This window comes from Ursus maritimus, unplaced genomic scaffold, assembly GCF_017311325.1.
Source record: "Ursus maritimus isolate PB19 unplaced genomic scaffold, ASM1731132v1 scaffold_14, whole genome shotgun sequence".
NCBI lineage: Eukaryota > Metazoa > Chordata > Mammalia > Carnivora > Ursidae > Ursus > Ursus maritimus.
Genome location: NW_024423786.1, coordinates 59,612,149 through 59,625,730, shown reverse-complemented (window position 1 = coordinate 59,625,730; position 13,582 = coordinate 59,612,149). Strand labels below are relative to the sequence as shown.

Below are 13,582 nucleotides of genomic sequence, written 5' to 3'. Positions count from 1 at the left end.
GGGGTCACAGGAAGAGCTCAGGCAAATGGGCCTATTGTTTCCCTCTGGGAGGTGGACAGAGGGCCGCTGCACCCAGCCCAGTCTCAGCACCTTGTCAGTAGAGGCTCCCCGGGCCCTGGCAGCCCTCTCTCCCAGGCTCTCCCAGGCTCTCCCAGGTCCTCCCAGGTCCCAGAGCTGTGTGGCTCGAGGCTCTACTGCGTGCCCTCGTTGGGTCCCTCTGTGGACCATGGCTCCCCACTCTTTCCCTAGAGCCCTTTCCCCATCCGTCTGTCTGCCACTACTCTGTGGAGCCCTGGTCCTCCTGTCCCCCACCCCTGCTGCCCCGCCTCCTGTCCAGGGCAGGATGGCAGGTCCGGCCCTGCTTCCAGCCTCAGGACCTGCCAGGGCGCGTCCCCATGAATAATCACTGCGGGGCCTGCAGCGCAGGACAGACCAGCCCCCCTCATCTCTCTCCCCAGGCCTTACGGGTCTCCTTCTTTCTGCCACTCTGGAGCCTCCTAGACTCTCTTGGGAATTCTCAGTGGACAGACCCTTCCTGCTCTGAAATTCTGTGAGCTCTAAGACCCACGGTGGGGGGAGGGGGTGCCTGGCTGGTTCTGTGGGAGGAGCACGCGATCCTTGATCTGGGCTTGTGACTTTGAGCCCCAGTTGGGCGTAGGGCTTACTTTTAAAAAATAAAATCTGGGGCGCCTGGGTGGCACAGCGGTTAAGCGTCTGCCTTCTGCTCAGGGCGTGATCCCGGCGTTATGGGATCGAGCCCCACGTCAGGCTCCTCCGCTATGAGCCTGCTTCTTCCTCTCCCACTCCCCCTGCTTGTGTTCCCTCTCTCGCTGGCTGTCTCTCTCTCTGTCAAATAAATAAATAAATAATCTTAAAAAATAAAATTAAAAAAATAAAAAATAAAATCTTAAAAAAAAAAAAGACCCACGGGTCAGCAGAAAAGTCGGGGGTGCATTTCCCATCACACCTCCCTGTCCCGCCTTGGCCTTAGGCCTCACGTCGTACCACATGTGACTTGTGGACGCATTCGTTCTCTCCTCTCCGTGCTGGAGTCTGACTTAGAAGCTCCTAGAAGGCAGAGCCAGGGTTTAAGGAGGCCCTGTGTGACAGGCACTTAGGAAAGCTGTGGCTAATGTTGGTAATAACAGCTTGCATCGTTAGAGGACTTCACAAAACCCTTTACTGCCCAGGGGTTCCATCTGCAGGCAGGGCAGATGCGGCGGGAGTGCCTCCCCGCTTTGGACACAGGAAGTCTGAAGGACGCTGGAGGAGGCCTGTTGTCAGTGAACAGGACCGGAAACCAGGGTTCAACCCTGCCAGGTCTGGGCCACTTCCCGGAAATGTCACCCCTGCCCTAAGGTGCTTGCCCCTCTTTGCCCATTTTGTCACCCACCCCTTTCCCCCCAGACTGCAGGGAACCTGGAGCCTTCCTGTCCCTTTCTGGGTCCCTGCACGCTAGTCTGTCCGTCCTTGCCCTACAGCCTTGGCCCTCTGCTCCCGCAAGCCCGAGCTGCAGTTCGTATCCCCACCGCCCCCACTGCCACCACATCGCAGCCTCTGAACCCAACCGTGAACCGACTGGTGCGTTTTCTCTTGGGATGCGGTCACAGCCTTCATACCGAACCTCATCTCAGCCTGTCCCACTACCGCGTTAAACGGCTCCGGGCTTCGGGGAAGAGAAAGGAAGATGTCAGCCGGTGCTGGGCCCCCAGCCCCGGACTGGCTGCTTTGCTGGTTGTCAGAGTTCTGCTCGCCATTCCCTCCTTGTCCTTCCTCCAGATAGGAGCTGTGGGGGTACTGGGAGCCCCTCGAGGGCCCGCGGAGCAGGGGAGAAAGAGCCAAGGCCAGTGCGCGCCCAGCTCTCTCTTGGTCAGTGGAGGCGTGATCAAGGGGCGAGCCGGCACCTTGGGAAGGACCCCCCGGCGCTGGGCCCCCAGCCCGCGCCTGATGCTGGAGCGGTCCTGGGGCCGAGGCTGGGGTCACTGACTCTGTGAAGTCTTTAAAGGGAGATTTAAGGGGCCCCTGAGTCGCTCCCGTGCACTCAGAGACACGTGTGGTGCCGAGAGGAAATAGGCCGAGGGGCCGCTGTCCCGCGTGAGCTGCGTCCCGAGTGGGTGCGCGGCGGCACTGCCTGGGTGTGGGGCAGACTGCCCCGGCACCGCGGCCGCCTCTTCATATGCGAACACGTGTGATTATGAACCGTACGGGATGCCATGCAACGGGGGGGGGGCACAGCGCCCCATAACCCGGCTCTGCCGGCAGCGCACCTCCCTGAGGGGGTCTGGCTCTTGTCTCCCAGCCCCGCTCATCAGTATGGGATTCCGGCATTTATACGACGCCGTCCACGTCTTTTCTGTCCCCTGGACACTTTCTAAAGTTGTAATGTATGTAAACGCTTCGGTCCGGAAGGTCTCGGGAGTGGCAGAGAGCAGCCCAGACCGTCGCCCTACGCACTCCCTATGCGGCAAAAGTACGGTTGACCCTTGACCGCTGCAGTGTTGGGGGCGCCTGTGCCCTGCGCAGTCAGAAATCTGCGTGTCATTCTTGACTCCCCGAAAACTTAACTACTAACCTGCTGTGGACCACAGGTCTCCCCGAGAGCAGAAGCAGCCGACAGGCCCAGCATCCTTACCGCAAAGGGAGGCTTCAGTATTCACTGCGGTCTTCCTGACGCCCAGCCAGGACGTGAGGACACAGCACGGAGGCCGGCAGCTTCTGGAGTGTGCACGGGAGCGTTTACTGTCCTAGAGTGAGAGCTGGGAAGTTTTCTCATCTTGCCGAAAGGGAACCCAGAGAGGTTAAATGACTTGCCCCCAAACAGAGGTTAAATGACTTGCCCCCAGCCTGTTAGCAGCAGAGCCGAAATACAAACCGAATTCCCCAACTCTTAATCCTGAAAGTGGTTGTGGTTTATCATTTTGTGGTTGGCCCGGGACCTTATCATATGTGTTAATAGTCCAAAAGCACTCTGTGGGCCTCCTTCCGCGTTCGTAGGGTCGTTTTCTCAGTGTGGAGACGGTCACTGATCAAAATTCTTGATTGAGTGCTGGGGGAGCTACTCTTAGGATTATTTTTCTTTTTTAATTTTCTTGTTTTTTTATTAAGGAATCTCTGTGCCTGATGTCCGGCTCGAACTCAACCCCGGGTCACGAGTTGTGTGCTCTCTGACAGCCATCCTGGCGCCCTTGGCGTGTTTTTAGTAACAGCTTTATTGATGTCTAGCTCACATAGCCCACAGTTCAGTAGAGGGGACTGTAGTGTGTTCACGGGCTGGCTGTCCCCGCTATGCAGGGTCAGGACGTTTTCACCAGCCCCAGATAAAACCCAGTACCCACTAGCCTCGGAGACTTCATACGAAGGCACCGTAATGGAGACAGTGTTGGTATTAGTGGTGAAAGAGCAGACATAATACTAGAGCACGTGGTCTTTTTTTTTTTTTTTTTTTTTTTTTTTAAGATTTGTATTTATTTGAGAGACACAAAGAGCAGTGGGGAGGAGCAGAGGGAGAGGGAGAAGCAGGGAGCCCGATGCAGGACTCGATCCCGGAACCCTGGGATCATGACCTGAGCCGAAGGCAAGCGCTTCACTGACGGAACCCCCCCCCCCGCCCCCCGCCGGGTGCCTCCAGAATGTGGCCTTTTGTTGGGTTTCTTTCACTTAGCGTGTTTTCCAGGTTCATCCGTGTTCTAGCGTGCGTCCGTGCTTCATTCCCTTTCCTTGCCAAATAATACCCTGTCATGTGCATGGATCACATTTATCCATCCACCAGTTGACGGACATTTGGGGTATGGCTGCTCCTGGGCTGGGGTGACTAATGCTGCTGTGAGCGCTGCATGTGTTTTCAGTTCTCCTGGGCATCTGCTTGCTGCGTCTCGTGGTAACTCTCGGTCCTACAGTTTGAGGAACTGCCACACTGTTTCCCAAAGTCGCTGAGCCATTTTACATTCCACCCGCGGTGCGCCAGGGCTCCAGGTTCCCCACCTCCTCCCAGTGCTTGTCATTGTCCGTCCCTGTGATGGTAGCCGTTTTAGTGGCCGTGACGTGGGATCTTGTGTGGTTTGGGTTCAAATTTCCCTCATGACTAACGATGTCCGTATTTTCGTGTGCTTGCTGGCCACTCTGGGCCCTCGGAGAGATGTCTGTTCAGACCCTTTAATTGGGCTATTTGTCTTTCTATTGTTACTTTGTTCTTAAGGAGTCCTTTTTATATTCTGGATACAAGTCCCTTATCTGATATATAATTTAAAATGTTTTCTCTCGTTGGGTGGGTTGTCTTTTCACTTTCTTGATGGTGTCCCTGGAGGCACAAAAGTTTTAAATTTTGAGGAGATCCAACGTAATGTTTTTGTTTGTTTTCTCTTGTGGTTTATGCTTTTGGTGTCCTTTCTAAGAAACCATCGCCTGATCCGAGGTAATGATTACTCCTGTGTTTTCTTTTAAGATTTCCATGGTTTTGGGGGCGGGGGGAAAAAGATTTCTATGATTTTAGCTCTTAACATTTTTAGGTCTGTGATCCATTTTGAGTTAAAATTTTATATGGTACACGACAGGGATCCAGCTGCATTCCTTTGCAGATGGATACCCAGTTGTCCCAGCACCATTTGTTGAGAAGACTTGACTACCTTGGTACTCTTGTCAAAAATCAGTTGACCACAAATTAAAGAGTTGATTTTTGGATTCTCCGTTCTAGTCCATTGATGCAAGTGTCTATCATTATGCCAGTATCACACTGTCTTGATTACTGTAGCTTTGTAGTAAGTTTTGAAATCAAGAAGCGGGAGTCCTCCAACTTTGTTCTTCTCTTTTCAAGATTGTCTGTCTCTTCTGGATCCCCTGCATTTCCGTCTGATGTTTAGGACGAACTTGCCAATTTCTGCAAAAATGCCCACTTGGATTTTGATACAAGTGCACCAGATCGGTAGAGACTCACAATATTAAGTCTTCTGATCCATGAACATGGGAAATCTTTCCATGTACTTAGGTCTTTAACTTGTTCCAACAATGTTCATATTTTCAGTGTCCACGTCTGACACTTCGGTGGTTAAATGTATTCTTTTGGGTGCTGCTCTAAATGGAATTGTTTTCTTGATTTCATTTTTGGATTAGTCACTGCAGTACATAGAAATAGGGTTGGTTTTTGTTCATTAATCTTGCATTCTGCAACCTTGCTGAACTCATTGATGGGTTCTGATTTTTAGTAGATTTCTTAGGATTTTTCTGTACACGTGATTATGTCATGTGCACACAGAGATAGTTTCCCTTCTTCTTTTCCAACCCAAATGCCTTTTCTTCCTTTTTCTTTCCTGATCATGCTGGGTAGAGCCACCACTATGACGTTGAATAGATGTGGCAGGAGTCAACAGCCTCGTCCTGCTCTCAGATTATTGAAAGAAAAGCACGTCTCCATGTGGTCCTATTCTTGAGAAACTCAATCGCACAGTCTGCACCGTGAGATTAATTCGTGAAACCGAGGTTGACATTCATGGGTGGGACAGCTTGGGGTGGGCTAGGGTAGCCGGGGAAGACTTCCTGAAACAAACAGGATTTGGCTTGGCGGACAGGAAAAGCTCATCGTTAGGCAGGGTCGGCGTGTGAACGTGAGAAAAGTAGGCGTGAGTTGAGTCTGTGAGGATGGAGGGGCTGTGGGGCCGTTACAGGGGGATGGTAGTTCATCTCACAGAGAAGCTGCTGCCGGGGGGCCTGCACCCCACCCACCTGTCAGTACCCCCCTGACGTGCAGGGTTTCTCCAAATGGGGCCCCGGACCGACCCACAGTAGAGTCACCCGGGGAAGGCGATGGGGGGCTGTTTCATAGACAGATTCGGCCCCTCGCCCCAGACCTGCGTGCTGCCTCGGAATCCCGGGAGCCAGGTCCCAGGGTGTCTTCCCACGTGACCCTCGTGTATCCTGAAGGCCTGTCTTCCCCAGCTTTTCCACCTCACTCAGGGCCCCGCTCCCACGGAGCAGGTGGTCTTCCCCCCGATGTGGTCATTAAGGTCAAGGCTGCCAGCCGTTCCTGGGGCTCCCTCATCTTCCTCCTGCCTCAACAGACCAGTGTCTCTTCTCAGTCCCTCCCGTCCTCTCTCCCTCCTCTCTTTCGTTATCCGCAGCCTTATCCCCGTCCATTCCCGCCTCCCGGCGTCTGGCTAGACAGGAACCTGATGGCTGACAACAGTTTGAGCAGCCAGAGGAAGGGCTGGCGGAAGCTTCTAGCACATTGTCTTGGAGCCAGGCCCGCGTGCGGGGGGCAGGCCAGGCTGCCTGGGGCCTCCCACGCACAGAGCACCCCTGCAGAGGCACCTGTAGACCCTCCGCGGAGAGAGCCCCCGGGCTCGCGGACAGGCACACGTCTGAAGGGCACACGCAAAGCCAGATCTGTGCATAAATCCGTGCATTGGAATGGGGCCCTCTGAACCCTCAGGTGTGTAAGGGAGAAACCAGACGCACCGAATCGCGAACGTAACCCCGCGGGGGACGCAGTTTACGTACAGGCTAAAAAATCCGTTCGGCAGGCTTCCTCAATCTCCTGTCTTTTTGTCGTCTTCCCTTCCACAGGCAGGGGAGACCTTCCTGTTTTGGAAACCCTCTGTCTGACCCTGCTGCCCCATCATCTGATTCCCCTTCCGCTCAGCCTAGTTTCCCCAGATGGCGCTGTGCCCGTGGGCCCCACTTCTCCTGGCCTGCGGCCCCTCCAGCCCCGCCGCCACCTGCCTTCTGCACCCGCCGCCGGCCTCAGTCCCCGCAGAGGTTCCCGTGCTCCCCTGAGCCTGGGGCCGGTGCTGCTTTCCTCTGTGCCCGTCTGTCCTGCCGTCCAGCATGGAGCACAGGGCTGTTTCTGAGAGGCCGGCTCTTGTGTTCTTCCTTCCCTGGATGCCTGTCTCCTGTGTCCACTCTCAGTCTTTGTCTCCAGACCCTTGTTTCTAACCACCTGACGTCCCCTAACATTGCAAACTCAATGTCCAGACCAAACTGCCGTCACCAGCCCAGCCTGGTCCCCTCACTCTCACTTTCCTGGGGCCAGCTGACTGCAGACCCAGCCTGCCAAGCCCGGCTCCGTCCCCCTGTCTCCTCCAGGAGCCCACCTGACATGCCGGCCTGCTTCAGTCTGTCCCCGAAACCACGAAACAGACCTTCCACCCAGTCCAACCTCTGTCTGTGTGAGCAGGACAAGGCCCCAAACACTTAAATGTTCACTCAGGACACAGCTGGTGCCCAGGACCCCCTAGAAGGGCACTCGCGGGGCCCCTACTCTGCCTGGCAGCTTCTTGGTGGCTCGAGGGCCTTCGCTCACTCTTTCGGCATAAAATCTTGTACTGCCGCCTGTCCGCGTCAGGGTACTTGGGCTGTCAATCACGAGGTCCATCCTGGACCTTCCATGTGCACACGTGTTGTCGAGCTCTGTTTGCGCCTAACTGAGGACTTGTCACCTAGTTGGTGCTCAATAAATGTTTAACAGGTAAATGAAAGAGGAGAAAGTTGCCTTACAGATTTCCCCTGATTAGGGCGTAGGCGGGCCCAGGGTGGGTGTAGACACTCACTCAGAAAATATTTATTGGTTGGTTAACGATGGGGCAACTCTGAATACCAGACTGAGGTGTTGGGACTCCTCTGTGAGCTGCGGGGGCCAGGCTGGCTCTGGGCACAAGAGGAAGGTCGGGAGGGTGAACGTGGGCCGAGGACGGAGGCGTGGTGAGGCACGAGCCCGGGGGCGGGGGCACCCTGGAGCTGAGAGGGAGGCGAACAGGGACATTTGGAGGAAAGGAGGGATGGGCGACGGGTGTGGAAATGGTCCTGCTGTTGGCAGAGGGCACAGCCTCGGCGTTCTGAGCAGGGGGCTGGGCATCATGACACCCGTCACAGGCATGGTCTCAGCTTCCTTCTCGGGAAAGCTCTTCCTGGGAGGTGCGGCCATCCTGGTTTGCGGGTCAGGAAACCAGCTTGGAGCTGCAAAGCTGAACCTGGGGATTGTGTCTACCTCAAGGACTTTTCTTCCCACACATCTGAGGAGGAGGCGGGTTCGGGTCTGAGATCACAGAGTTAAACCGTCCATGCTGAGCTGAGGTGCCTGCGGGAACATGGTTAGGACTCCCAGGCCCATCCTCCCCTGTTAGACAAGGAGCCTCCTGAAATTCACGACCAGAGTCCCTGTCCTGTCTCTGTCCGCCTCGGAAAGAGCGGAGCAGACGTAAGAAATGACTGCCCAACAGTCCGAGTTCGGAGGCCTCCGAGAGGCTGAGCCCTTCTGGGGGGCTGGGGGACTGCAGGCAGACAAGAGAGCGGGGTCCAGGCTCCTGGCCACTCTCATCGGTCCCCCTGCTGTGACACTCTCCCACTGTTTTGTTAGACCTGCGCAAGGTGGTTTTGCTGTCGGCCTGTTTTTGTGTTGGGGAACTTCGGCTGGAGCCTAATACTTGCACGCAGAATCACAGAACTCTTGGCCGGGTCAGCCCAGGCCCCTGGGCAGCACTCGGGGAGCCTCTCGACACTTCCCCTGAGCTTCCCTGGAGCAGGTGAGGGCTGTTCTTGGGCTGCTGCGTCCCAGGCCCCGGGCTCGGTGCCGGACACGCCGCTGAGCGAAGAGGGTTCCGGCACTTTCTTCCGGGAGTTTCCAGGCGAGTAAAGACACGGTGCACGATGGCGCGTGCTCTGAGAGGGGACACACACAGGGGGCTGCGCGGCCAGGCCTTCAGGTCCCCTTGCCGGGAAAGTGGGCACAGCTGGCGTCCAGTGAGGACGCCCTACAGAAGCCTCGGGCTGGGTTCTCCCCGCCGTCCGGCCCGTCCACGCTAGGCTCCTCTGCTGGTGGCCGTGGAGGAGCAGTGAAGGGTTCTTTTGTTTCCCAGAAATCCCAGCCTGGGTTTCAAAATCGGGAGGAAGGAGTTTCAGGTTATATACTTTTCAGATGATCAGCCCAAAGGCCCAGGTGCTGCCTGGACAGTGTGTTCTCGGTGGTGTTGCCCCGCCTGCCAGGCCTGCAGGTGGCCGAGGGGGTAGGGCTGCGCCTCCCGGCCTCTCTGTCTCCAAAAGAAGGCCCAAACGGAGGGTGCGGGTGGCCTCCCTGCAGCTGTGCCGGCCGCTTGCTCTCGGTCCAGCAGGTGATGAGCCTCTTTGGAGGCTTTGTCTGAGCCCTTGGAGCCTCTCCTCCTGGCACCGCCTGGCTCCAGAACGCAGGAACCAGCAACGCTCTGTCCCCCCCTCCCCTCCCAGCGGCCCCCCCTCTGTCACCTGCTCTCCTGCCCAGGAGGTCTGCAAAGAAGCAGGAGGAGGGAGCTTCTGGATTTCTGGCCTCCTGCTAGCTTTTCTCCTCCCTGCTTTTAAAAAGTCCTGACAGCGCTGGTTACCTCTTACCGCGCACACACTCTGTGCTGGGCACCGTCTCAGGCTCTTCACGGGCCTCGCCTCGCTTACTGGTGACCCCAGCTCCCGCGCTGCGCGCTCGGGCATTGCCGTTTGGCAGAGGCCGCAGACTCTCAGAGTCTGTTGCTGCCTGTGCGATCCCGGGCGTGCCCAGAAGGCCAGCTGGGCTCCCACTGCCGTCATCTCTCCCCTTCCTCTGACTTTTCCTGTAGAACACGAACTCTGAACCAATCCACGAGAACCACAGCTGGGTCTGGGTTCCCCCGAAGCCCCCTTGTAATATCCCTGTGCTCACTCATCTGACTGGATACCTCTCTCCCCTTGTTCTTCCTCCCTCCCCACAGGACCCTGCTGGAATCTTCGAGCTGGTGGAAGTGGTCGGCAATGGAACGTATGGACAGGTGTACAAGGTGAGGCTCCTCCATGGGGCCCTCAGGAGGGCTGGTGGGATCGGCCCTGGGTCTGAGGACTTGGGGGGAGGCTGGGGGAGGGGAGCGAGGGCCTGGGAGAGGCAAGGAGGGTGGAAGTAATGGGGGAAGGAAGCCCAGGACGTGGGGTGTTTTTGCTGGCCTGTGCACGGAGTCTCCATGAGTCCTGGGTGCAGCAGGAGCAGGTCTGGAGCCGGGTGAGGTGTGGGCAGTGGCAAGAGTGGCTGTGTGTGCGCACGCGTACATGCGTGCCTGTATCTCTGCGTGTGTGTGTATCTGTGCGTGCATGTGTGTGCGTGCGTGCACGTGTCTGTGTGCACGTGTGTCCATGTGCATGTGTGTATCTGTGCGTGTGTGTGTGTCTGTGTGCACGTGTGTATGTGTGTGCATGTCTGTCGGGGCTCACCTGGGAATTCAGAGCAGAGCTCAGGCCACAGGTGAAGCCTTGGCTTCTTCCGAGACCGCAGGGAGGCCCAGCCTTGGTGTTGGTGGAGCCCCAGGACCTGTCGCAGAGGGGAAGTGGTTTTCTCGGGCTCCCACAGCTGGCCTGCAGCAGGGCTGGCGCCAGAGCTCTGGCCTTCTGCTCTGGGGGCCGCCCCTGTCTGTTGCCTGTCGCTTTAGCCTGGCCTGCCCAGGCCTGCCCACGGGTCCCACCAGGAGGGGGAGGGGCACGTTAGATGTTCCAGGTGGATGCTGTCCCCAGAGCTGGAGACCCCAGGGCACATGCCTGCCTTCTGCATCTCCCGACATGATGCTATGCCTTTCCACCAGTCTCTGCATCTCAGGGGCTGTTTCCTGGATCGCAGGGACCACCCTGTAAGCTTTGGGGGAAAGGTGCGCCCCCTCCCCCATTCCCCTATCACCAGCCTGGTTGTTGCCATGGAGATAGCAGCTCTGCGTTCTACTGCTTCTCTGGGCTTGGGGCCTTGAATGACTGCTGAGGGCAAAAATGACCCAGGGACTGCCCCCCCCTTCCCCAGGAAGCCTGGACTTCCCTGTCCAAGGCTGGGATGGCTCCCGGAGGAATGTCCGAGGGATGAGGGGGGAGGAGGGAGAATGGCAGGGACATACTCCAGAATTTACTCTCCATTAGCGCTGGTGATGGGGCATCGACAGGCCGTTCAGCCTTCTGGGTGTCCCAGAGTTCCCTAAAATCCCAACTCTGTATTCTTTCCTGCCAATAATAATAAAAAGGCTTGGACGGGGATGATTCTGGGAAAGGCTTCCCGGAGGGGAGGGGGGAGCATGAGCCAGTGTGTCTGACATAGAAGGTGCCAGAGAGGCAGAGCCCCTCCCCCAGCCCCCCAGCTCCCTCCAAGGGGGAGAGCATCTCTTTCACTCCCCGCTCTAGCTTTCAAACTGTGGGAAGTCCGGACCAAGGTGAACCTTATTCACCTCCCTCAGCTGTTTTAGGAGAAGAGACCCTTCCTCTTGATCCAGCTGAGTGCTTAGAGTCCAGGCTCCATGGTCGTTCTTGGAGGCCTCTGCCTGCCCCTGTGACTAACCCATAAATGAAGTGTCCAGTCACCATGGGGACACTTTCTAAGACAGAAAACAGAAGGCACGGCCTGTCCCGGACTCATGCCGTCCCTGGACGCAGCCTCAGACCTGCACGCCCGGCTCTCTGTCCCGCAGGGTCGGCACGTCAAGACTGGGCAGCTGGCTGCCATCAAGGTCATGGACGTCACGGAGGTAGGCAGCAGTGGGGGCAGAGGGCGGGCTGGGGCACTGAGGAGGGCTGGGGGCTCCCGGGCTCAGCCCTCCCATTCTCCTAGGACGAGGAGGAGGAGATCAAACAGGAGATCAACATGCTGAAGAAATACTCTCACCACCGCAACATCGCCACCTACTACGGGGCCTTCATAAAGAAGAGCCCGCCCGGGAATGACGACCAGCTCTGGGTGAGACGGCCCCCAGCCCTCCCTCAGTCTACACAGCCTCCCGACTCTCACACTGTGGCCTCTTGTCCTCTGAGTGTTGGGGGAGCCCCGGGGTCCTGGGGTTTGCCCGTGCCCTGAGCAGGGGCTCACACTGTGTGTGGCCCACACTTACTAAGCAGGGAGCATTGTCACCAAGCAAATGCTGGGGCAGGTGAGTCCGTCAGTCCTGCCTCCCCCCCCCCCCCCCCCCCCCCCCCCGCACAGCTCGGTGGGGGGTGTGTGTGTCCACGGCCCCAAGTACCGTGTGCGGAGGCAGGGCTCGGACCCTCCTGGCAGAGCGCAAGCCCTTCTGGATGACTCCTCTAACCAGAGCTCGCTGTGGCTCCTTTGGGCCTCCCCCAAATCCCTCCGGGCCCAGAACATTCCTGAGAGTCATTGCCCTCCCGGGCCTGGGCCCATTCCCCAGCCTCGCCCTTTCTGCTCCACAGCCCAGCCCCCGGGAGTTAGTGCCAGGGAGCGTGGCACGCGGGCTTGGGCTCATGCTGGGTCTCCCCTCCCACCAGTTGCCAGACAAGTACTTATTGAGCACCTTCTGTGTACTCTGCGCAGATAGGCGTGAGTCACGGCCCCGTTTCCAGGGTGCTCACACACACAGAATATGCCCAGAGGAAGCGCGGCAACGCTGCCCCGGTTACCTGCCGGCTGGTGAAGGGGGATCCGGGGAGACCAGAGGCTAGGCGCTAGCCGGGGCGCCCCCTGCTGGACACGCGGGACCCCTGTCCTTCCCCTGGGCTTGTTGGGGGGGGCAGATGTGCGGCATACAAATTCCCTTTATTGCATGTGCGAGTGCCACATTCCCTCCGGCCTTTCTGCATCAGAAGTGGCTTTTGGAAAATACAGTGGAACACGAGGACTGGCTCCAGTGCCCGGGGCGCTGACGTGGCCCGGCCTCCGCGGTTCGAGCCGGGGTCTTCCCAGGACCCCTCCTGCAGCTCTCTGGCTGACGGCGTGCTGCGCTGTCTCAGGCCGGCCTGGACAATCATTCTTAGCCTGTCTTGCCTCGGTCAGGGGTTGCCCAACTTTTCTTTTGCCATGAAGGCTGGGCAGCAGGTATTCGGGGCTCTGTGGACCGTACGGCCTGTGACGGCTCCTCACCGCACCCGCCGAGCCCCGAAACAGCCACAGGCATGCGCATATGAACGGGGACCGGAATGTCGGTGGGCCCCCAGAAGCCTTTATTTAGGACACTGAAACTTGAATTTTATAGGATTCTTAGTTTGATTTTTTTTAACCATGTATAAATGTAAAAACGAGGCTTAGCTCACCGGCCAAAGTTTGCCAGCCCGCACTCTGGGACTGCCGTTGTGGCTTCGGGCGGTGGGTCCCCACAGGGCGCCGACGAAAGCCTCGGGCCCCTCGCCCAGGAAACCATGCGTACACACCTCATTCTGTCTGCAGTCTCCAGGGTTCCTTGGGCTCCTCCTTGGGACCCAGACGGTCTCCCTCAGCCCCACGTGCCCTGTCTTCCCGCCTGCACAGCCTTCTCCTCTCCTCAGCTCCCCCCTGCTCCGCGGCTCACCCCAGTTGTGGCCCCAAGGCCTCTGGCCCTCCTCCAGGGGGCTGGCGGGGAAGGAGGCCCTGCCTGACGGCTGCTTCCCCCCAACTCCCTGCACGTCCCTGGGGCCGTAGCTGGTGATGGAGTTCTGTGGTGCTGGTTCCGTGACAGACCTGGTGAAGAACACGAAAGGGAACGCCCTGAAGGAGGACTGCATCGCCTACATCTGCAGGGAGATTCTCCGGGTGGGTGCAGCCTCGCCCCCGGCATAACCCTCCCTGCCCCAGGGAGGCCCGGGTCAGGGGTGGGAGGAGGCGGAGGCCAGTGCTGGAGAACTCTGGCAGCTGGGGGGCTGGGGGGGG

General features: G+C 57.9%; 1 protein-coding gene across 1 annotated transcript in view; it reads left to right on the top strand.

The window, feature by feature from the left end:
• The window catches only part of MINK1 (misshapen like kinase 1), a 43,034-nt gene that overhangs the window by 18,120 nt on the left and 11,332 nt on the right, over positions 1-13,582 (top strand). Inside the window, exons 2-5 of the mRNA XM_040628318.1 lie at positions 9,702-9,767; positions 11,421-11,477; positions 11,561-11,686; positions 13,355-13,465. Coding sequence (XP_040484252.1) covers positions 9,702-9,767; positions 11,421-11,477; positions 11,561-11,686; positions 13,355-13,465 — 360 coding nt within the window. The remainder of the gene's footprint in view (positions 1-9,701; positions 9,768-11,420; positions 11,478-11,560; positions 11,687-13,354; positions 13,466-13,582) is intronic.